Here is a 27,348-nt window from a genome sequence, read left to right on the forward strand (position 1 = left end):
ACTGAGGATGACCAGTAGACAGAGTTCATTTTCACCAACTTTCCTGTAACCAATCATCGTCCTTTTCCGCCACCTCTTTAAGTTCGAGTAACTTGAAAATTCTCCAACCTACGTGTTACTCCCAACAGCATTGCCTATTCTTCAAATTTTTGCGAATCTTGAAAAAAACCTCCCTGAGATTCGTCACTCCACAATATCTACAGTATAGTTTGGTCCGTCATCTGTTATGCTAACTGCTACATTTAGCATCTATCACTCTAGCAAGTATCAAATCTATTCGTTGGGAATCTAACAAATATCAAGGTTGTCATCCAGTAAATCTGTTGTTTATTATAAAAGCAAAACAGATAACATATTCGTCGAAGTTAACTTTGTTAGTTGTCTTGTGAGTAAATTCAAAGTTTATATTGTAACCAACTTGCAAGCTGTTCAGCCAGAGTGCAACATGTGCGAAACAATATCAATTGATATAAATAAAATAAAATTTTAGGTAGCCAGTATTCTATTCTAGCTAGCTCGTTACAATTTTCTAGATGCTGAAAGGTAAAAGTGCAGTAACGTATGTTAAAACATGAGGAATCCATATCTCGAAAACTAAAAGTACTTACATAGGACATACGTTCATACGCCCTTTTTTTAAAAATTTATTTTAATGTGTAGATTCATCACCTGAAGTATGGACATACATTTATGAATCACCTTGCACGGTTGCTGCAAAAGATACTGACACATACCATTCGCTTTTTTATCAGACACTGAAGAAAATTAAAGTTTTATCATTTTGTTTGTGTCATCCTGGTCTTCACTCAATTTAAAATACCTCCTCAGTATTTCCTATCAGCGTGTATAACTTTACCTAAAACGTAAACACGTAGAAATATTTCAACATAACTGAAAAAATAAAAAAATGCTAGATAGGATATTAAAAGAATAGAGATATAACTTGTTTCAGCTAAGTCTCGACACGATTCCGCACGCCTCTAACGATGTATAATTTATTCTTACTCGCAAAAATTTCTCTGTAGAAAATAGAACAAAATTAAAATAAAGCTTATTATGCTACAATTTAAGATGTGATGAAAAAAATATCCGAACTTGTTATGTTAAAGGCAAACTTTGTTAGATATTTATGCCAAATTCTCCCATTGATGATTTTCTAATCTTTCGGAATACTGTTCAGATATTTCATTGTATTCGCCTTTATTGTCTCAATGTCGTCCAATCTTCGTTCTTTTGGTAATACTTTCAATTGTGGAAAGAGCCAGAAACTGCAGGAAGTCATGTCAGATGAATAAGATAACTGTTTAACTATAGAACTACGTTTCGCTAAAAAAAAACGTTGCTAAAAGAACACTCCTCACGGAGTAAGCAATGTACGATGTTTAAATATATTGAAGGAATATAATAACGCGTCTGAGACGTATTTCGAAAGATTCGTTTGGAAAATCAATGACAGAAACGTTGTCATAAGTGTATAACCTCAAAAAGGGAATATTTTGAAAGGAATTAATTGCTTGTATCAATATCTAATAAAGACTGCTTTTAACACAATCAATCGGGGTATTTGTTAATCACACTTTGTAAATTATTGAATTATTATTTGTCGTGTTCGTTAAATGTTAAGTGAATAATTAATTTGTAGAAAGAAAAGGACTTGGAACTAACCGCACGTATCGGTAAAGAACTTCTATCGCACAATCAAAAACTCGAAGTCACAGTTACCAGTTTAGAGACCGATTTAAAGGAAGCCAATGAAAAAATTACCCAACTCACGCACGAACTCGCAAAAAAGACAGAATTAATCCAAATATTAACAAATGATGTTGAAGAATCAAGTTCCGAAGCCGGTTCGCCCACCGGACTTCGCAGTATCAACCTTGACATGATGCAGAAAAAGATCAGCTGCCTCGAGGATGAAAATAAGCAATTAAGAACTGAATTCGCGAAATTGATGCACGATGCCGAGAATTCGGAAGAACAAGAAGCAGAACTTGTCAAAGATATTACTGCTCAACTCGGTTAGTCGATGAATGTTTGTTAAAATTTTTAAATAAAAACTTGTGAATTCCATAAGAATGTTTAAAGTTCGTATTAATTGAAGTTTAAAATTCTATTAGTAAATAGATTATTTTGTATGTAGCAAGTGCAAATATGATGGTACAAGGAATGTCGGAAGAGCTTGATAAACAGAAGGATGAAAATCGATTGCAACACGAACAAATTGTCAATTTGACAGCAAAACTGGCTGAAACAGAACTGAGATTGGCGCAGTTGATGGCTGAGCATGATGAAATGAGCGCTACTTTGCACATCACCAAGGATAATCAAAACACTCTGGCGAACGAGTTGGCTGAATTCAAAGAACGATATGCTGAGGTATATTCTCAGACAGTTCTATGTTACCATACTACTGTTCACTAACTATCTTTTTTTTTATACTAGGAGAATAAGTTTAAAAAATATTTTTATGCTAAATAGAACTAGGCTAGATGATAATCTTAAATTATATTAAAGTATTTTAAGCAATAATACATTTTTTCAAAATATTTTATGCTATAAGGTGATAAATTTATTGACGGAAACTCAAGAACAATTACGAAAACAAAGACACAGAGGTATGCCAACTGTTAGGGGAGGCTCTTTGTTCCCTTCGATGGGTGCTGTTCCACAAGCAGACTCCATTGCTTCAGAATTGGAATCATCGCTTTATTCTGAATTCAGTTTGGATTCTGGCATCATTGCAGATAGGATGTATGTGTTTTGTTTCATTTCACATTCACATTTTTCATTTTGCTATCATTCATTGAAGAAAAGTATTAATTTATATTCTTGATATTGGACACAGACCAACATATAAGAAAGTTTTTGAAACAGTGAGGAGTGCATCAAGAAATACATCTTATCCAGCTGATGCAAATCAATTCCCACGAATAGGTTCAATGACAGTATCAACTCTATCAAGCAGTTCTACTGGACCACGAATGAGTTGTGGTCAGCCTCGACCTGTGGCATCAATTCCTGGTGTGGATTCCACTGCACATAGCGATTCAGAAGAGTTTGAAGATTATCCGTAAGTTTATATTTATTAGCCTTTTTGACAATATATAAAATAAGAAGTTTTCAATTTGGCTAATAGTCATTTCCTTGAATACTGATTTATAAAACAAATCAGTAAATATGTTCTAAAAATTTTAGAGGTCCACAAAAAATAGGAGTGCCAGGTGCTCCTGGTGCAGCAGATTTGGAAGTAGCACTCCGTAGATTAACACCTGCAGAAGTTCTTACAAGGCGTGCTTGTCTCAGCACTGGAACAGGATATAGTTATGACTATGATGCTGGAATGCATTCACCTTCCACTTCCGTACCTCATGGTTGTAGAACTCCAGACAGTATTATGTCTACGGGAAGTAGTGGAAATTTAAGTGGCTATGGTGGAAATACTTGGAGAGTTCCTGAAAAGTTACAAATAGTGAAACCTATTGAAGGTTCTCAAACTTTACATCATTGGACTCGATTAGCTACACCTACACTAGGTAATTTTGTATGATCCTTTATTAAAATTATTTAAGAAAATATATTTTAGTAATATATTTTAATAACAGTATATGTATAATATATTATAACAGTTATAGATAATATACATACAATAGCCTTGCCTCTTGCAAGAATACAATGAGAAATATTATATTTACCAGTATTTTATTTACCACGTTATTGTATATAATTAAATTACACTTCTTGAGAAATAAAATTATTAGGTCATCCCATAAGTTCGTTCCATTTTTCGAGCGGTTGTATATGTTAAGATTGTTTACATACCTTTCAGTTTCATGAAAAAATGTAATCCCCCTCTCGTTGTACAACTTCTTCCCATTTTTCAAGTGCAATGGTCCTTTATCGCCGTATGTTTATAAATCGACACATGAAATGTATACACAAAAGTCGGCATGAACTTATGGGATGACCTAATATCACAGAATGTGAATATAAACATATTTAATTAAATCACTGTTTTATTTTTAGGTGGTCTTTTAGAAGAACGGCCAGGAGTAAAAACAAGAGGAGGTCGAGGCCTGGAGGATTTAGGCCTAGTTACTTTCACTTTAAGCGATCTTGAAGAAGATGAAGAATACACTAACCCTGGAAAAATTTTTCAAGATACAGGTTCCATATATACGTTTACCAATAGTACTGTTCTTCATCCTGATGATCACAGAAATGTCACTCCAAGTATTGTGGATAGTACTGTTGAAACAGCACCTAGTAGTGCTTTAAATTCTGGTATGAGTACTCCAAGCACGTTAAGCAGAAAAAATTCAACTTCAACTTCAACATTTTCAACAACCCTTGGACTTGCAAAAATGTTAAACGAAAGAGGTACTTTCTGTTTTGACATTGAAAATATTTTATCTAATTTATAAAAATAATACAAGAGTTATACAAGTTACATTTTCTACTACTACTAGAATCTAATTCAGTTATTAGAAAAACTCGTTAGTAAAAAAATTTAATAAATTTAATCAATATTTTCAAATAGGTATAAAAGCTGTATCACCTTCTTCATTAACGCCGAGTGGAGAGAGGAATTATACGCCCACTGCAACACCTTGTAATAGTCCTGATGCTAGTCCTCCAGATAGTCGATCTAGTACACCAACTCCAGAAGGTAGACTTTCTTTAGGGTTATTATCCAGTGGAGCTGAATTGTTAAAGAGAACATTCGGTGGAGAAACTCAGGTATGTATAAACATTTAGAAACAAAAACATCTGGAGTTTTAATGTGACAAAATTACAGTTATATTCAATATGATTTGATAATGAAGTTCGGATATATTGTATTGGCAGCTCGCATTTACGCACAACATATATTTCTATAAAATACATAAAAAATATTAATTTTATAAAATACATTTAATTGACTTTTTCTAATTTTGATAAGCATTGTAAAATATTCTAATTAGTTGAAGAACTTTGATCTTAATCATGACATCATTTCACATATTTATGTGAATATTGAAAAGCGTGGAATGTCAATAAAATTTTCTCGATATTTAACTAAATAAATTTTCCTCCACATATTGATGAACAATTGTCATAAAAATGAGGAATTATTAGTTTGATTATATTATTAAAAATAATATTACTGTTTTGTTGTTAAGGATAGAAAGCATATTCTGTTTATCAATATATAAATGATAGTTCTCTTATTTATAATTCAAATTCAGATCTTTAATTGATCGTTAACAATCATTTGCTAATTAAAAATTAGGTATTTAAATACAAAAGCGTAACAAATTATTATAGTAGATTGTTTCCTGAAAATAAAAGGAATTTACATTAGAAAGGGCATTATTAATTTATTTTAAATTTGATGAATGATTAAATATTGAAAGAAGGAATTAGAAACCTTTAAGAGAATTGTTTCTATAACATATAAGATGAATTAATTTAACACTTAAAAATGACTTATTTCTTAATCAAATAGTTTTAGAAGTATTTAACCTTAAAAAAATAAGGTAGTAGAACGGGAAATTGTTACTATTTCTTTATATCAAATACATTTTATTCTCTGTAATTATTGTTTTATCTTCATTATATATTATTTTATGAATTTGATTTATTCTAATATTTCTTGTATTTTCCAACAGGCAAAGAGAAAACGACCCGAATTATCCAGATCAGATAAAAAAGCTCTTACCAGTATCCGTTTAGTTGAGAAACTTGAAAGAATAGGCATTGACACAATAATGGCTTCAACGTATGGTTCATCTTTCTCCCCATTAGTGTTACAAGGTTCTTTATATGCCAGGCATGGTACTGTAAGCCCCATGGCTCAGTTAACTTTCCTGAGAAACTCCATGAGTGGGAATCAAGAGAAACTTTCACCTTCTTCCACTGCTAGTGATTCCTCTACAACAAAACGAAACATAATTGACAAAAAACAAGATGAGTCTATACCAAACAGGGAATCTAGACAAAGAAGAACTTGTGCTAAGGCCATGAGATCTGATCTCGGACAGGTTACATCTGCTGCAGTCCCTGTTACGGCTGCAAAAGAATCTCCTGCGCAATCCGCTTTGGGAAGTATTAGCTCGCTGCTGTTTGGACGAAAGGGTGGATTACTTTGAAACCATTGTTTATTGAGTATTGACTAAATTATAAAGGGAAAGCCAGATAAGTTTTTAACAGAACATAATATACGATTGTCGGAGCGGTGATAAAATGAACAATTTACTTCATTTCATCTGTATCACAGTTGTTTTATCAAAAAATGTCGATAAAAATCTCAATTTTATTCACAGACATTTTACGATGTAGCTAAAGAGAACACAAAATTTAATTTTTAATGTATCAAAAAAAAAAAAAAAAAAAGAAGAAAAAAGAAGAAAAAGGAACGAAGTTAAGTATCATATACGTGCTTATGTACTATTAATTATGCGTTCTAATATTAACTCTTTGCGCTCAAGGACTTTGCAGTCGGGCGAAGTAGCAATTCGAGATGATTTAGCGCATACGTGACACGTGCTAGTGTACTGCTAGTGTAAAATGATTTTATACACTAATTGACGTACAAAAACATTATATTCTAATAATATATATATATATTTACATCTTTGAAAATATGATTTTGTAATAATTAATTTCTGTATTTCTTTGTATCGTAATTTATGAAGTATTCACCAAGGTGCATTCTTGAATACAATTGATCTCATTTCTCAATAGCTCAAAATCAAGTTCATCTTCATTTGAGCTAATTTCACTTCTGAAAACCATTTTTTAGGACTTCGAAACTATAATACTTTTGCCATGATCGTCGAATCCGAATCGGAGACATTGATAGAATCATAGTTTCGAAAGGATTTGGGATTAAATATTTTATCCCCATTTTAAAGTGTAATACTTTACACTTCCTAGCAAAAAATATAAAGAGCTAAAGAACCTATTTACGAACTAATACTGCGCCTTCATTAATTGGATATGTCGAAATCTAGCATAAATAGGTATTGTCGCCTCTCACTCGTCACTCGAGTTGCCGCACGAAACTCCGCAGAGACCGAAAGTCGCCTCTCGAGCGCAAAGGATTAAAATTGGAAGTAAATTGAATATGCTTTTATTTTATAGTACTATTTTATAAAGAACAGAATGATACGTCCGTTTATATTATAAAGATACATATTTAGTACCAAGCTTGAGAATCTGATGTTACTTAATGTTATTTTCCTTTTGTACGTGCTATAATGTTATTGTTGGACACTAATTGACAGTATCCTTATTTATAATTTCTGTCAAATATTGTGAAGTATCAAATATTGTGAAGAAGCTGGGCAGTACTATTTAAATTAACATTCCTACATTAGCTATTTTTTTTTCGCTTTTCTTTTTAAATTTCACTTTTGATACTAAATCCTTCTTCTGCGTGAATATTGAGAAATATTTGAAATATTATTTGTTTAGACTATAAATTTATAACTCAATATTTTTAAATATTTGCATGGAAAGGTATTACATGAAAAATGATGTAATGTATTCCTAAAATTACAGTATTACATTCGATTATATAAATGTTTAATTTAAAGCTTTTAAATGATCGTTTTATCAACGCTTCGACATATTGTAATTACGAAAATAATTGAGAACCTCCATATTTTAATTTTACACAGCAGCCATTTTACGTTGATTAGATTAATTTTTAAATGAGTTGTTGTACATAACTAATTCATATGTGGAAAAGAAAAATGTTACTTAATCGAAGAACAAACCAAAAACTTGTAAATGATTATTTTTGGTATCCATTGTTATGTGAATATCAATGTAGAGGCGCGTGCGAAAAAAAGTAATTTGAAATTAATAATTTACACGTATATGAAAACCAAATGGGTATTAGAAAGGTGTATTATGTGAATTAATTTACATTGTATAGAGAATAATAGCATATTATAGTTAATACTTAAAATGACTTAGAACGTTGCAATCATGTAATACGAAATGTTACATTACTCAATGCAATTTTTATCAGTAATGACATTTCTTGTTACCATTGAAATAGTCGAAACATATTTTTTATGTGAAATCTTTTTTAATATTGTGCATTATTTTTTTTTAGTTAGAGCAATATTCTTCATTTTAAAGATTACTTGAATCAAAATTGATTCGTTTCAGCCGCGTCACTTTGATATATTTATTTATCTTTTATGCCAAAGTGTCCAAAAAAAGAGAAAAAACGAGACAGTTACCAAAAAAATGCAAGGTCAATAATGCACGTAAATGGATATAAATGACTTCATATATAATAACATGATAAAACAAAATTAATTTATAACATAATGATTCAGATTGCGACAAGTAAATATGATCACACTAATTACTATTTAAAAAGAAGGGTAAAAGTCGCAGTGAATTTTCTAAGCAGAGCACAATTTTTAAGAGCAGAATTTTTCAGGTGCTTTAAATAGTATCAATTTCGTTTAATTAGCTTAAGAAATTTTATCGTTAATTGATCAATTATATCTAAGATTAATTAGTTAATTGTGTCACTACTGTCGGTCTTTAACAAAAAGACCTTACAATTAGTACCGATGATTAATTAATTAGTCATTCCGTATTTGTCGATTGATTGATGGGTTGTCATTATGAAATAACCACGAAAAATTTTTGTGTCCCTTCATTAATTCTTTATTCGATAATAATTACTTGTACATAATTAATAATGAATTATCTATTGCCTAATTCACAGGTTGTGTTCATTATATTGATTAAAAACAGTACAAAGAAAGAATGATTATCTTGAATTTGTATTTCTTTCCCTTTGTAAAAATGCAGAGATGAATTGTCCAATGATTAATCGATCGATAATTGATCAATTATTTTTGTAAATAATAATCTGAATTGTTCTTTCGTTTTGTCTCTCTTTTTTTAATCTATTATGGTTAAAAAAATTGATTGCAATGTATTGAGTGAGTTTGATGGTGAAATGCAATTTTACTAGTAAATGGACCTCTATCTTGTATCATAGGAAGGATTATTTAGCAGGCGCAGTCTTGTACATAGAGGAATACAGATTAATAAATTAAATTGAAAAAAAAGTCTTACACTGTTTTGATATTAGCTCGTCCGAAAAGTTTTTTTCATTTTATAAGAAAATAACGGATGCACAACATTTTCCGTTTTATATTATTTTATCGAATTACGTATGATCCATTTTATTCTATCAAAATAAAGATCACAACGTTCGACAGATTAGGTTTCTTGTATAAAGATGCATCGTTGTAAAAGAGGAGTCTGTAAAAGAAAGACACTTTTCGGACAAACTAATATATACAATTTTGGCCCAATCTTAATTACTGAATTAGATTCCACGAGTAAGAATTCTGATGCTCATGTTTGGTCCAAAATTTTTATCACCGAGTTAGAGATATGTCCTTTATATGCCCTTTAATGTGACATGCGAGCACGAACAATTATGGTAGCGAGCACGCCACACGGGTGAATACTCGAACGAGAGGCACCGAGCTTCATTTTTAACATGAATCCGATATTGAATTCGACGAACAATAATACACTTTTATTTTTGATACCAAAGGAAAGAAAGAAGAAATATAATAATTGGTATGCACGACTCACTCTAGACGCTCGTTCGTTCATTGTTACTGTGCTATGCACTCACATTCACACACTCCTTTCGGTCTCGTAATATCGTTACGTTAAAAGACTACTGTCTCAACCCGCGTCCTAAGTTAAAGCACAATGTACTTACGTACTGCTCGAGGTTTATAATCACGAATTCCGACCTATTATCTTTCTACTTTTTACAGATATCTGCCGTACACGCGCAACTTATTCGAAACGTGCGCAACTCGTAGCAAGAAACTTGTGAATTCACGTTACCGACGGTCACGACTTAATGAATTTACCGACACTTTTCTCCTTAATTGCTCTCCTATCTACCTATCTACTGGACGCATCGGAAAATCCCCTCTTTAAAACCTACCAGACTTGCCTCGCAACCGCGTTACGATATCTGTAATTGTCGAATTTGTACATTCCTGGACGGGCAAGTCGAGGACGAAACAGGTGACAGTGCGCTCACTGCACTTCACCTAACCATTATGCCACTCAAGGCACACGTGCAAAAATGTGCGTATTTTAATCTATGAGCAGAAATTGCCATGCTGTACTGTTGCTGAAGGTCGTGTGTCGATTATCTTCTGCGAGGTCGGAGGCTCCAAAACTGATCACCAATATTTAACCCCTTGACCTATAACCACGAGCGAGACTCGTGGTAAGGGATTTGTGCCATAAATGAAAACCACGAGTCTAAAAACATTATTAAAGCACGTCTTAAAAACACTATTTGTCCTCAAACGTTGTTTATTATTTCACAATTCCTTTTGTAGCTCCTAAATATACATGTCATAAGAAGTATACATCTTGCGGGCATGCGGCTGAACAGATGAATGGTACAGCGGCCGATCGGCAGATGGCGTGTAGGCCAAGAGGTTAAAGATGGGACGTAACACATAATACATTAGAATTTTATATGAAATGTTTTTTTCGTACTTAATAAGTAATTTTACAATACAGTAGAACTTCATTTATATGAATCTGTTGGAGGACAAGTTGGTTCATACAGCCAAGTCGTTTTTGTAATAGCAGTTCATGTGTTTGTCTCCAGTATCTATGAGTTGTCATTCAGTTAATAGGAATTCTTGTGAGATTTTGAAATAGGGGTGAGAGAAAAAAGGATATGCAAGAAGGAAGACGAAGAAGAGTGTTTCTTCGATCTATTTCGATCTACCATGTTTTACGATTATAATTGTAAAACATACATTATAATTATAAGTATTTGATAAAAATATATTTCAATTCAATATGCCGTGTTTATGCATTGTGTTGAGGTACAGAACCTCGTCTGTGGTTTATAATTTCTCCTATCCATTAGTGTTCTTGTATTTCTTATAAATTATTGGAATATATGTTGTATATTATAATGAGATATTGAGCTTTAAAAAATTTTTTAATGATACATGTCGAATTCTTAATACTAGTTACAGATATACTAATAGAGAGGTTAGTTTATACTAGTCTATATCATTTTCTTTAATTACATTTTAATAAATTCATCATAGTTGGATACGAAAACAAACTCTTCGTGTTTAATGGCATAGTACAGTAGAAAATAATATTTTTTAAACCAGTGATCGTTTTTTATGAATTCAGAAAATGCGACAGTTACTGAGAGGCTGCCTCACAAATTGTAGTTGAGCGTCTGATTCGAAATGTAAACTTACTGCGGGTATCATTACAGTCGTCAACGCTAACATGAATCTCTTATTCTCTGAACATGTTTCGATACTATCAAAGAGCAACTTCAGCACATGTGGACAGTGAAGCTAGGTTTACGGGCGTTTCTTACATACTTATCTTTACGAGCACCCGTCAAATTGACGGGTAAACACAAATACGAATTTTTTTAAAAAATCGATTTATTCAAATTAAGTTTAAATTGAATAATATTAGGCTTTACATTTAAATAAATTATTAATAAGTAAAAAGTCTTTTTTTAAAATTATCATGGAAATGATAACAATAATATTAACGGTATAGGGTAATCATATTTATTGAGCGTATTTTTTACAAATATACTGAATTTTATTTGTACATTTTCCCCATACGATGTTATTGCAATATATACAACAATTATTGGTTCTTTCCTTTGCAGTTGCCCACTTGGCAATGTTTTTGCATTTCTGACATTGAAATGAGAAAATGAAAGTTGAAATGAAATGATGCGTTTAATTTTTGGCAAATGTTTTTTTTTGTTTTTACATAATATATTTACATAATATCCAGACGCTTATTGCTGCCAAATCTAAAATATTGAAAAATACTTGAAGAGGCCATTCCAAATTCCCTGCTTTTACATTATATTTGCGTGCCATCTGGTCGACCACGTCCACACCAAACTTTGTTCTATTATAAAAAGTGATGGTTTCTGGAACACGTTTATAATTGTCTTCTACTTGTACATCTGTATGTTTGGTGCTTAGAAGGAGAACTCTTACGTTAGGTTTACTTTTATACACAGGAAGCGTGCAGTTTTCTGATTTATATAAATGTGAGGAGAAAACACAAAGTCATTTTGTGTTTTTTTTTCCTTGACCACCGAATTTCACTTTTTCCCCATATAACGGAAACCATTCAAAACATGTTTTGTTTGGACCAAATTTATGTAGCTTATTAAGCATATATTTCGTAAACCTGTATCGGGCTTTCGTTGAAAATAATTCATTTATCAAGATATTTTCATATAGATTATAACAAGCCTGGTTATCATTTATAAATCTGTTCCATATTTCGGATAACAACGTGAATTTATGTAAATAAATTTATGTAATCTTTTGGAAGCTTCCAATGATCTTGCTTCATATGTGCCCCAGGCATATATACTGTTTAGAAAATTACGTAACTTAGCAATTGTGATTATCCAGTCTTTTTTAAAACTCGACATGTCTCGGTTTCAGTGCAATATTTTATGTCTTCCATTATATGTCTGGCAATTATCAATACAAAAGCACTAGTCAGATAACCTGACAATATTTCTCTTAGCATAGCCAGTAGGTCCTGCGATATCCTTGAATATCATACGAACGGATGTCCTACCCCTAGATCCGCCTGCTTTCAGTTTTATCCACTGTGTCCCGTCAATTGCAATTTCAATTTCACCCATTATAGTCCGGTCAAAATAGACATAAAAATAGTGATCAAAGAACAAAAATTCCAACGGAGCTAAATTTTGGTAGAGACCAAAAAAAAAACCAAAAATCCCTATCGATACCATGCGTGCTAAAAAAGTTATTCAAGGTAAAAGTCAAAATTTTCGGATTTTTTGAATTTTTCTTGAAAACGGTAAGTTTTATCGAAAATATAGCCCAGACAAAAGTTGTAGATCATAAAATTGTCTACAAAAACGTTCCTCATATTTTTCTCCCTAAGAATCACAATTACTAAGATATGAAATGGCTTAAGTGAAATACTTTTACAGTAGCTTAGGGCCGTTCTGATGACGTATCAAAAGCTGTTACTGCACGCATTAATTTTGAGTATGATTTAGTTGCTGTTGAGGTTAAGTATCATGACAATTGTTACAAATCTTACCTGAGACCTAATACTGGCGATAGAGTAGGCCGTCCTGAAAATGAAGCAGCAAATTCTGCGATAGAAGAAATTTATAAGTTTATAGTGTGGCGGCACTCGACAAGCCAAATACCACCACTCAACACTAACTAGTGTTGGACGACGGCAGCGCAGTGGTTAACGTCTTGCGTAAAATACCTAGGAGTAAATATAGATGAAAAACTAAACTACAAGCAACACATCGAAATCCAACTCTCCAAAGCCAGCAAAGCTTTTTGGAATACAAAAAGGCTGTTTTATTCCAGACTTCTCGATAGCAAAGTAAAAATCATGTGCTACCAAACGCTAATAAGACCCATTATAACCTACGGCTGTCCAATATGGTACAACATACCAGCGTCAGTAATGGAAAAAATTCGCATATTTGAAAGAAAATGCATCAGAGCTTGCCTGAGCATTTACAGATCAGAACACAGCGGATACAGAAAATACGTAAAAAACAAAAAAATATACGACTTAGCCAACATCCACCGCATCGACTGTCACATCCTAAAACTAACAAGAAACCACTTCGCGCAAGCCGCGAAGATCAAAGAAAACAGCCTAATCTTCGGCTGCTTATACCCAAACGACGCATACTTCAAAAACACTCTGTTAACAGGCTACATCCCCCCCAAAGCCTTTCTATACCTAGACGAAAGAAACTATCTCCAAGACCAAAACAACATACCCATAATTTATCATATGCAAAGGAAAATAGGAGTGAAATCTATTCAATACGAGGAAAACCTAGATGGCCGTACTGCAGACACTAGGTGGAGATACAACATGGCCCTCCCCCAAAAGGATACAGAAGACAAACACAGAAAAAACACAAAAAAATATTGGTGGATACGGAACCCATAACAAAAAACAACAAGATAAAGACCCACAGAACGGCAACGCTCACTGAATTAAGTGTAAATATGTAAATATGTAAATAGATATACAAATATTATACTAATCCCACAGAACACCCCTCCCCTCCCTCCCAGTCCATCACCTCCCATCCCTCCCCTAATAGGCTAGCGAACTGTCCTGTTTTTGCGTCCAGGCTTTCAGGACATAAATTAAAACATCGCACATAAGCTCAGCGCAACAGCGGCTTAAATTTAACTTACAATAATAGGCGTAAAAAAAAAAAAAAAAAAAATGTAATAATGCATGGCTACGTCGTACCGTCGCGTATCGGTACTTTTGCCTGTACCACCCTACAATTAGAATTCAGCGTTTATTCTGAAAAAAACCATGTAAAAACAAATATGTAAAAATCCTGGAATTAATAAACAAAGTTAAAAAAAAAGCAGTGGTTAACGTCTTAGGTTGCGAACGTTCGGAACCCGGGTTCGAATCCCGGCGACCGGAGTCCGATTTTACTCCCACGCACCAAAAACGGAGGAAAATCAGCAGTACCCCGGGCAGCGACATCTACAACCCCCAGTGACAATTACAGCGGACCAGGCCCAACAACTATAACTCACTCACGGCCACCTCAACAATAGAAAGGTAGTGATGATTGGCAGTTTACATTGGACGAACTAAAGAATGTTAGTAAAAATGTAGCTTTAGATAACAGAACTATAAAAATACGACTGGAAGCAAAGTATGGTAGTAGAATTATTATTACAGAAAAGCCAGGAAAATTAACATTAATATGTTTCGTCGACAATTACCAAGACAATGTTCAGAACGGGTAAAACATCAGTATTACAATTATTTGAAAAAAAGGATTTAATTGATTGCGCTAAAGTATTTGAAGAAATCGACTCTTCTCCTCAAACGATAATCACAAAAGGAATTCGCTTTCTCCTTGCTGTTTATGGAGCTCCAAAGAAAATTGATTGTATAGACGAGTATAGATATTTAACTTTTGTAAAAAATACACGGAACAAGAAATAAGTACAACTATCTTGTCTTCCTCCAACATCGGATTCTGCTCATCAACACTTGTATCGAGCATTCTATCAAGTTCAGACATGGCTAGGCAAATCAACTAAACCCCAATACAGACAATACAGTAAACAGACAATACTTTGAACCGATTCAAACTACCCTCCCACCCGCCCCGGAAAAACTCCTAAACACTATTTTTTGCAATTGTAAAAAAGGTTGTAGTATTAAATGTGGATGTAGAAGAGTAGGCTTGTCGTGTTCACCAGCGTGTACTAATTACCAAAGCCAGTCTTGCTCGAATGTGAAGAGACGTTGTCACCCTTTTTTTCCCATTGAAAACTGTTGCTGCTTTAGTACAAGAATTTGCTTTTTTTAACTATACGTTGTTTTCTTTTATTATACGTCACAGACGAAAAACATTACATATGTTATTGAGAAATTACAACGTTATACTTTGTAACGGTAAACTACATAACGTTATACGTTATATCATAATATTATATAACGTTATATCGTAATAGTATATAACGTTATACGTTATAAGCGTAATACTATATAACGTTATAAGTTATATCGTAATAGTATATAACGTTATACGTTATAACGAAATAGTATATAACGTTATACGTTATATCGTAATACTATATAACGTTATACGTTATATCGTAATACTATATAACGTTACACGTTATATCGTGATAGTATATAACGTTATACGTTATATCGTAATACTATAAAGCGTTATACGTTATATCGTAATAGTATATAACGTTATACGTTATATCGTAACACTATATAACGTTACATGTTCTATCGTAATAGTATATAACGTTATACGTTATATCGTAATCGTATATAACGTTATACGTTATATCGCAACCGTATATAACGATATACGTTATATCGTAATACTATACAACGTTATACGTAATATCGTAATAGTAGATAACGTTATACATTGAAACGGTATACTAAATAACGTTATACGTTGTAACGGTATACTACATAACATTATACGATATATCGTAATATCATATAACGTTATACGTTATATCGTAATAGTATATAACGTTATACGTTATATCGTAATAGCATATAACGTTATACGTTATATCGTAATGATATATAACAATATACGTTATATCGTAATAGTATATAACGTTATACGTTATATCGTAACGCTATATAACGTTATACGGTATATCGTAATACTATATAACGTTATACGTTGTAACGGTATACTTCATAACGTTATACTTTATATCGTAATACTATATAACGTTATACGTTGTATCGTAATAGTATATAACGTTGTACGTTGTAACGGTATACTACATAACGTTATACGTTATATCGTAATAGTATATAACGTTAGACGTTGTAACGGTATACTACATAACGTTATACGTTATATCGTAATAGTATATAACGATATACGTTATTTCGTAATAGTATATAACGTTATACGTTATAACGGTATACTACATAACGTTATACGTTATATCGTAATAGTATACAACGTTATACGTTTTATCGTAATACTATATAACGTTATAGGTTATTGCATAATAGTATATAACGTTATACGTTATATCGTAATAGTATATAACGTTATACGTTATATCGTAACGCTATATAACGTTATACGGTATATCGTAATACTATATAACGTTATACGTTGTAACGGTATACTTCATAACGTTATACTTTATATCGTAATACTATATAACGTTATACGTTGTATCGTAATAGTATATAACGTTGTACGTTGTAACGGTATACTACATAACGTTATACGTTATATCGTAATAGTATATAACGTTAGACGTTGTAACGGTATACTACATAACGTTATACGTTATATCGTAATAGTATATAACGATATACGTTATTTCGTAATAGTATATAACGTTATACGTTGTAACGGTATATTACACAACTTAATACGTTATATAATAATACTATATAACGTTATACGTTATATAGTAATAGTATATAACGTTATACGTTGTAACGGTATACTTCATAACGTTAGACGTTATATCGTTATATCGTAATAGTATATAACGTTATACGTTATAACGGTATACTACATAACGTTATACGTTATATCTTAATAGTATACAACGTTTTACGTTATATCGTAATGCTATATAACGTTATACGTTATTTCGTAATAGTATATAACGTTATACGTTATATCGTAATAGTATATAACGTTATGTATTATATAATAAAACTATACAACGTTATACGTTATATCGTTATAGTATATAACGTTATACGTTACATCGCAATAGTATAAAACGTTATACGTTATATCACAATATTATATAACGTTATACGTTGTAACGGTATGCTACATAACGTTATACGTTATATCGTAATACTATACAACGTTATACGTTATATCGTAATAGTATATAACGTTATACGTTATAACGGTATACTACATAACGTTATACGTTATATCGTAATAGTATACAACGTTATACGTTTTATCGTAATACTATATAACGTTATAGGTTATTGCATAATAGTATATAACGTTATACGTTATATCGTAATAGTATATAACGTTATACGTTATATAATAATACTATATAAGGTTATACGTTATATCGTAATAGCATATAACGTTATACGTTATATCGTAACACTATATAACGTTACATGTTCTATCGTAATAGTATATAACGTTATGCGTTATATCGTAATACTATACAACGTTATACGTTATATCGTAATAGTATATAACGTTATACGTTGTAACGGTATACTACATAACGTTATACGTTATATCGTAATACTATATAACGTTATACGTTGTAACGGTATACTACATAACGTTATACGTTCGCTCAGCTGGAAGAGCATATACGAGGAATTTGACAAGAGGAAGCTGCCATGGAAGGTCAAAAGGCTAATCGGCAGTTACCTATCCGGAAGGAGGATCATCGTGAGCAACCAGCACGGCACGGTGGAGCACGAGGTGGCGGCTGGAGTTCCGCAGGGATCCATCCTCGGACCATTCCTGTGGAACTTGGTATACGACCGGTTGCTCGGGAGACTCGACAACATGCCAATGGTCAGAGCAACCGCCTTCGCGGATGATCTGGCCATCACATGTTCCGTCGGGAGGAGCGAAGATGCCTCCGTCAAGGTCAACACGATGCTAAGGATCGCCAACGATTGGTGCACGAGTGTCGGGCTCACCCTGGCGAGGGAAAAGACGGAGGTCATGCTCATCACAAGCTTGCGAGTGCCGAGAGTGGTGAAACTCAGGTTCGGCTCCTCGGACATCGAAACGGTCGATCGCATATCTCGGAGTCGTCATCGACTCCAGTCGGAGGTTCGGTGCGCATATCGAGATGGTGTGTAACAGAGCCGACAAGTTAATAGGAGCCCTTAGGGGAATTCTACCCAACATCAACGGGCCGCCCAGCCTGGATCGTAGGCTCTACTACAATGTGTGGGAGTCCATCGTAACATACGGAGCACCAGGTGTGGGCTAGAGCAGCGAATACCGATAAGAACAGGAAAAAGCTGAATCGAGCACAACGAACGGCCCTGTGCATAACAACGACGGCATACCTTACCGTCTCCCACGCGGCACTTTGCGTGTTGACCGGGAATCTCCCGATTTACATAAAGATAAAGATGCTCGGAGAGACCTACGAGAGGAACAAGATCCATGGGTCCAGGATTGGCACGGACGACGGCTCCAAGCTGAAGGAGGAACTGGAGGCGATTCGCAAGAAGGCCCAAGAGGACTGGCAGAAGGAGTGGAACAACTACAAAAAAGAAAATACCACAAAGAAGCTAATACCGAGTGCGCTGCTATTTACCAAAAAGAAGATGGACATCGATCACCACACCATGCAGCTGCTAACCGGGCATGGGAGCTTCGGTGTCTATAGGAAAAGGATTGGCAGGGACAGCGACAGCAACTGTCTCGACTGTGGAGACCCGAATGACGATGCACAGCACGCCCTCTTCGCGTGCCCGAAGTGGACGGACAGAAGGATCGAGCTGGAGAACGCTCTGGGCGGGAAGATAGACGTGGGCAATCTGATCGCCACGGTGACCGCCAAGGACGAGAGCTGGAATAAATTCAGGCAATTCTGCAAGACCGTCATGTGTCACATGAGGGTGACAGCGAGGGCCTGGGAAGAGGCAAGGAGGAGAACGAGCGAAACAACAACTACGCGGAGCAATGAGGGCAAGAATATGAAACAACGAAAAACCGCAGAAGGAGACCAGCCCAGTATTCTGAACTGGCTGAGAGGACGACATGAGCAGTAACTGCCCGAAGAAGTAGATACAACGGGGCACGAAAGGACAACCCTGATGACTGTCGACAGGTTTTACCGGGGTTGTCTGCCCTCTAAGCGGAGGAAGAAGGAGGAGGGGTTTTTAGTGGGTATGGCAACGACATCCGACCGACTCCCACATAACCCAGTGATGCGGGTCACTGGGCATGCGTAATAGCATTTTCCCCTCCCCACGCAAAAAAAAAATTACGTTATACGTAATATCGTAATAGTATATAACGTTATACGTTGTAACGGTATACTACATAACGTTATACGTAATATCGTAATATTATACAACGTTATACGTTATATCGTAATGCTATATAACGTTATACGTTATATCGTAATAGTATATAACGTTATACGTTGTAACGGTATGCTATATATCCTTATACGTTATATCGTAACAGTATACAACGTTATACGTTATATCGTAATGCTAAATAACGTTATACGTTATATCGTAATACTATATAAAGATATACGTTATAAGCGTAATACTATATAACGTTATAAGTTATATCGTAATAGTATATAACGTTATACGTTATAACGAAATAGTGTATAACGTTATACGTTATATCGTAATACTATATAACGTTACACGTTATATCGTGATAGTATATAACGTTATACGTTATATCGTAATACTATAAAGCGTTATACGTTATATCGTAATAGTATATAACGTTATACGTTATATCGTAATGATATATAACAATATACGTTATATCGTAATAGTATATAACGTTATACGTTATATCGTAACGCTATATAACGTTATATGTTATATCCTAATAGTATATAACGTTATACGTTGTAACGGAATACTACACAACGTTATACGTTATATAATAATACTATATAACGTTATACGGTGTATCGTAATAGTATATAACGTTGTACGTTGTAATGGTATATTTCATAACGTTATACGTTATATCGTAATACTATATAACGATATACGTTATATCGTAATAGTATATAACGTTACACGTTATATAATAATACTGTATAAGGTTACACGTTACATCGTAATAGTATGTAACGTTATATGTTGTAACGGTATACTACTTAACGTTATATGTTATATCGTAATAGTATACAACGTTATACGTTATATCGTAATGCTATATAACGTTATGCGTTATTTCGTAATAGTATATAACGTTATACGTTATATCGTAATAGTATACAACGGCATACGTTATATCGTAATAGTATATAACGTTACACGTTATATAATAATACTATATAAGGTTACACGTTACATCCTAATAGTATATAACGTTATACGTTATATCGCTATAGTATATAACGATATACGTTATATCGTAATAGTATATAACGTTACACGTTATATAATAATACTGTATAAGGTTACACGTTACATCGTAATAGTATGTAACGTTATATGTTGTAACGGTATACTACTTAACGTTATATGTTATATCGTAATAGTATACTACGTTATACGTTTTATCGTAATGCTACACAACGTTATACGTAATTTTGTAATAGTATATAACGATATACGCTATATCGTTATACTATATAACGTTATACGGTATATCGTAATACTATACAACGTTATACGTTATATTCTAATAGTATATAACGTTATACGTTGTAACAGTATTCTACATAACGTTATACGTTACATCGTAATAGTATATAACGATGTACGTTATATCGTAATATTATATAACGTTATACGTTATATCGTAATAGTATATAACGTTATGCCTTCTATCGTAATAGTAAATAACGTTATAAGTTGTAACGGTATACTGCATATCGTTATACGTTATATCGTAGTAGTATACAGCGTTATAAGTTATATCGTAATACTATACAACGTTATACGTTATATCCTAATAGTATATATCAGTATACGCTGTAACGGTATACTACATAACGTTATACGTTACATCGTAATAGTATACAACGCTATACGTTATATCGTAATAGTATATAATAGTATATACGTTATATCGTAGTAGTATATAACGTTATACGTTGTAACGGTATACTACATAACGTTACACGTTGTATCGTAATAGTATACATCGTTATACGTTTTATCGTAATACTACATAACGGTATATGTTATTTTGTTATAGTATATAACGTTATACGTTATATCGTTATAGTATATAACGTTATACGTTATATCGTAATAGTATACAACGTTATACGTTATATCGTAATGCTATATAACGTTATACGTTATATTGCAATAGTATATAACGTCATACGTTATATCGTTATAGTATATAATATTATACGTTATATCGTAATACTATACAACGTTATGCGTTATATCCTAATAGTATATAACGTTATACGTTATATCGTAATAGTATACAACGTTATACATTATATCGTTATGCTGTATAACGTTATACGTTATTTTGAAATAGTACATAACCTTATACGTTATGTCGTTATAGTATATAACGTAATACGCTATATCGAAATACTATACAGCGTTATAAGTTATATCCTAATTGTATATAACGTTATACGTTGTAACGATATACTACATAACGTTATACGTTGTAACGGTATACTACATAACGCTATGCGTTATATCGTAGTAGTATACAGCGTTATAAGTTATATCGTAATACTATACAATGTTATACGTTATATCCTAATAGTATATAACAGTATACGCTGTAACTGTATACTACATAACGTTATACGTTACATCGTAATAGTATACAACGCTATACGTTATATCGTAATAGTATATAATAGTATATACGTTATATCGTAGTAGTATATAACGTTATACGTTGTAACGGTATACTACATAACGTTACACGTTGTATCGTAATAGTATACATCGTTATACGTTTTATCGTAATACTACATAACGGTATATGTTATTTTGTTATAGTATATAACGTTATACGTTATATCGTTATAGTATATAACGTTATAAGTTATATCGTAATAGTATACAACGTTATACGTTATATCGTAATGCTATATAACGTTATACGTTATATTGCAATAGTATATAACGTCATACGTTATATCGTTATAGTATATAATATTATACGTTATATCGTAATACTATACAACGTTATGCGTTATATCCTAATAGTATATAACGTTATACGTTATATCGTAATAGTATACAACGTTATACATTATATCGTTATGCTGTATAACGTTATACGTTATTTTGAAATAGTACATAACCTTATACGTTATGTCGTTATAGTATATAACGTAATACGCTATATCGAAATACTATACAGCGTTATAAGTTATATCCTAATTGTATATAACGTTATACGTTGTAACGATATACTACATAACGTTATACGTTGTAACGGTATACTACATAACGCTATGCGTTATATCGTAATAGTATACAACGTAATTCGTTATATCGTAATATTGTATAACGTTATACGGTATATAGCAATACCATACAACGTTATACGTTATATCCTAATAGTATAATGTTATATGTTGTTACCTTATACTACATAACGTTATATGTTACATCGTAATTGTATACAGCGATATACGTTATATCGTAATAGTATATAACGTTATACGTTATATCGTAATGCTATATAACGTTATACGTTACTTCGTAATAGTATATAACGTTACACGGTATATCGCTGTATTATATGACGTTATACGTTATATCGTAATGCTATATATCGTTACGCGTTATTTTGTATTATTATATAACGTTATACGTTATATCACAATAATATACAACGTTATACGTTATATCGTAATAGTATACAACGTTATACGTTGTAACGGCATACTACATAACGTTATACGTTATATCGTAATAGTATACTACGTTATACGTTTTATCGTAATGCTATACAACGTTATACGTAATTTGGTAATAGTATATAACGATATACGCTATATCGTTATACTATATAACGTTATACGGTATATCGTAATACTATACAACATTATACGTTGTAACGGAATACTACACAACGTTATACGTTATATAATAATACTATATAACGTTATAGGGTGTATCGTAATAGTATATAACGTTGTACGTTGTAACGGTATACTTCATAACGTTATACGTTATATCGTAATAGAATACAGCGTTATACGTTTTATCGTAATAGTTTACAACGTTATACGTTATATCGTAATAGTATACAACGTTATACGTTGTATCGTAATGCTATATAACGTTATACGTTATTTTGTAATAGTATATAACGTTATACGCTATATCGTTATGGTATATAACGTTATACGTTATATCGTAATAGTATACAACGTTGTACGTTGTATTATAATGCTATATAAGGTTACAGATTACATCGTAATAGTATATAACGTTATAGGTTGTAACGGTATACTACATAACGTTATACGTTATATCGTAATAGTATACAACGGCATACGTTATATCATAATAGTATATACCGTTACACGTTATGTAATAATACTATATAAGGTTACACGTTACATCCTAATAGTATATAACGTTATACGTTATATCGTTATAGTATATAATGTTATACGGAATATCGTAATTCTATACAACGTTATGCGTTATATCGTAATAGTATATAACGTTATACGTTATATCGTAATAGTATACAACGTTATACGTTGTAACGGCATACTACATAACGTTATACGTTATATCGTAATAGTATACTACGTTATACGTTTTATCGTAATGCTATACAACGTTATACGTAATTTTGTAATAGTATATAACGATATACGCTATATCGTTATACTATATAACGTTATACGGTATATCGTAATACTATACAACGTTATACGTTATATTCTAATAGTATATAACGTTATACGTTGTAACAGTATTCTACACAACGTTATACGTTACATCGTAATAGTATATAACGATGTACGTTAAATCGTAATATTGTATAACGTTATACGTTATATCGTAATAGTATATAACGTTATGCCTTCTATCGTAATAGTAAATAACGTTTTAAGTTGTAACGGTATACTGCATATCGTTATACGTTATATCGTAGTAGTATACAGCGTTATAAGTTATATCGTAATACTATACAACGTTGTACGTTATATCCTAATAGTATATAACAGTATACGCTGTAACGGTATACTACATAACGTTATACGTTACATCGTAATAGTATACAACGTTATACGTTGTAACGGCATACTACATAACGTTATACGTTATATCGTAATAGTATACTACGTTATACGTTTTATCGTAATGCTATACAACGTTATACGTAATTTTGTAATAGTATATAACGATATACGCTATATCGTTATACTATATAACGTTATACGGTATATCGTAATACTATACAACGTTATACGTTGTAACGGAATACTACACAACGTTATACGTTATATAATAATACTATATAACGTTATACGGTGTATCGTAATAGTATATAACATTGTACGTTGTAACGGTATACTTCATAACGTTATACGTTATATCGTAATACTATATAACGATATACGTTATATCGTAATAGTATATAACGTTACACGTTATATAATAATACTATATAAGGTTACACGTTACATCGTAATAGTATGTAACGTTATATGTTGTAACGGTATACTACTTAACGTTATATGTTATATCGTAATAGTATACAACGTTATACGTTATATCGTAATGCTATATAACGTTATGCGTTATTTCGTAATAGTATATAACGTTATACGTTATATCGTAATAGTATACAACGGCATACGTTATATCGTAATAGTATATAACGTTACACGTTATATAATAATACTATATAAGGTTACAGATTACATCGTAATAGTATATAACGTTATAGGTTGTAACGGTATACTACATAACGTTATACGTAATAGTATACAACGGCATACGTTATATCTTAATAGTATATACCGTTACACGTTATATAATAATACTATATAAGGTTACACGTTACATCCTAATAGTATATAACGTTATACGTTATATCGTTATAGTATATAATGTTATACGGAATATCGTAATACTATACAACGTTATGCGTTATATCGTAATAGTATATAACGTTATACGTTATATCGTAATAGTATACAACGTTATACGTTGTAACGGCATACTACATAACGTTATACGTTATATCGTAATAGTATACTACGTTACACGTTTTATCGTAATGCTATACAACGTTATACGTAATTTTGTAATAGTATATAACGATATACGCTATATCGTTATACTATATAACGTTATACGGTATATCGTAATACTATACAACGTTATACGTTATATTCTAATAGTACATAACGTTATACGTTGTAACAGTATTCTACATAACGTTATACGTTACATCGTAATAGTATATAACGATGTACGTTAAATCGTAATATTATATAACGTTATACGTTATATCGTAATAGTATATAACGTTATGCCTTCTATCGTAATAGTAAATAACGTTATAAGTTGTAACGGTATACTGCATATCGTTATACGTTATATCGTAGTAGTATACAGCGTTATAAGTTATATCGTAATACTATACAACGTTATACGTTATATCCTAATAGTATATAACAGTATACGCTGTAACGGTATACTACATAACGTTATACGTTACATCGTAATAGTATACAACGTTATACGTTGTAACGGCATACTACATAACGTTATACGTTATATCGTAATAGTATACTACGTTATACGTTTTATCGTAATGCTATACAACGTTATACGTAATTTTGTAATAGTATATAACGATATACGCTATATCGTTATACTAAATAACGTTATACGGTATATCGTAATACTATACAACGTTATACGTTGTAACGGAATACTACACAACGTTATACGTTATATAATAATACTATATAACGTTATACGGTGTATCGTAATAGTATATAACGTTATGCCTTCTATCGTAATAGTAAATAACGTTATAAGTTGTAACGGTATACTGCATATCGTTATACGTTATATCGTAGTAGTATACAGCGTTATAAGTTATATCGTAATACTATACGACGTTATACGTTATATCCTAATAGTATATAACAGTATACGCTGTAACGGTATACTACATAACGTTATACGTTACATCGTAATAGTATACAACGCTATACGTTATATCGTAATAGTATATAATAGTATATACGTTATATCGTAATAGTATATAACGTTATACGTTCTAACGGTATACTACATAACGTTATACGTAATATCGTAATAGTATACAACGTTATACGTTATATCGTAATAGTATATAACGTTATACGTTGTAACGGTATGCTATATATCCTTATACGTTATATCGTAACAGTATACAACGTTATACGTTATATCGTAATACTATACAACGTTATGCGTTATATCCTAATAGTATATAACGTTATACGTTATATCGTAATAGTATACAACGTTATACATTATATCGTTATGCTGTATAACGTTATACGTTATTTTGAAATAGTACATAACGTTATACGTTATGTCGTTATAGTATATAACGTAATACGCTATATCGAAATACTATACAGCGTTATAAGTTATATCCTAATTGTATATAACGTTATACGTTGTAACGATATACTACATAACGTTATACGTTGTAACGGTATACTACATAACGCTATGCGTTATATCGTAATAGTATACAACGTAATTCGTTATATCGTAATATTATATAACGTTATACGGTATATAGCAATACCATACAACGTTATACGTTATATCCTAATAGTATAATGTTATATGTTGTATCCTTATACTACATAACGTTATATGTTACATCGTAATTGTATACAGCGATATACGTTATATCGTAATAGTATATAACGTTATACGTTATATCGTAATGCTATATAACGTTATACTTTACTTCGTAATAGTATATAACGTTACACGGTATATCGCTGTATTATATGACGTTATACGTTATATCGTAATGCTATATATCGTTACGCGTTATTTTGTATTATT

General features: G+C 32.0%; 1 protein-coding gene and 2 long non-coding RNA genes across 14 annotated transcripts in view; 1 reads left to right on the forward strand and 2 right to left on the reverse strand.

Moving 5' to 3' along the window:
• Window positions 1-8,816, forward strand: part of LOC100647086 (trafficking kinesin-binding protein milt) — an 84,959-nt gene extending 76,143 nt beyond the window's left edge. For all 8 annotated transcript variants that reach the window (XM_012318190.3, XM_012318187.3, XM_012318186.3 and 5 more), the window contains 8 exons: window positions 1,643-2,018; window positions 2,141-2,376; window positions 2,561-2,751; window positions 2,846-3,070; window positions 3,196-3,533; window positions 4,024-4,377; window positions 4,538-4,737; window positions 5,649-8,816. In XM_012318190.3, the coding sequence (XP_012173580.2) occupies window positions 1,643-2,018; window positions 2,141-2,376; window positions 2,561-2,751; window positions 2,846-3,070; window positions 3,196-3,533; window positions 4,024-4,377; window positions 4,538-4,737; window positions 5,649-6,128 (2,400 nt within the window). In that variant the 3' untranslated portion in view covers window positions 6,129-8,816. The remainder of the gene's footprint in view (window positions 1-1,642; window positions 2,019-2,140; window positions 2,377-2,560; window positions 2,752-2,845; window positions 3,071-3,195; window positions 3,534-4,023; window positions 4,378-4,537; window positions 4,738-5,648) is intronic.
• LOC110120019 lies at window positions 311-1,022 on the reverse strand. Its single transcript, XR_007227060.1, has 2 exons — window positions 944-1,022; window positions 311-856 (listed from the first exon to the last, which is right to left on the reverse strand). It is a non-coding gene; the product is annotated as an uncharacterized LOC110120019 (long non-coding RNA).
• LOC125386687 lies at window positions 4,028-10,382 on the reverse strand. Of its 5 annotated transcripts, XR_007227049.1 has the most exons (4): window positions 9,755-9,918; window positions 5,699-5,910; window positions 4,556-5,315; window positions 4,028-4,140 (listed from the first exon to the last, which is right to left on the reverse strand). It is a non-coding gene; the product is annotated as an uncharacterized LOC125386687 (long non-coding RNA). The 5 variants fall into 5 exon arrangements; XR_007227052.1 differs by lacking the exons at window positions 4,028-4,140; window positions 4,556-5,315; window positions 9,755-9,918 and adding an exon at window positions 9,989-10,382 and having other exon boundaries at window positions 5,695-5,910; XR_007227050.1 differs by lacking the exons at window positions 4,028-4,140; window positions 4,556-5,315 and having other exon boundaries at window positions 5,695-5,910; window positions 9,759-9,979.
• Window positions 10,383-27,348: the final 16,966 nt, after the last annotated feature.

Source organism: Bombus terrestris, chromosome 17 (assembly GCF_910591885.1).
Source record: "Bombus terrestris chromosome 17, iyBomTerr1.2, whole genome shotgun sequence".
Classification (NCBI taxonomy): domain Eukaryota; kingdom Metazoa; phylum Arthropoda; class Insecta; order Hymenoptera; family Apidae; genus Bombus; species Bombus terrestris.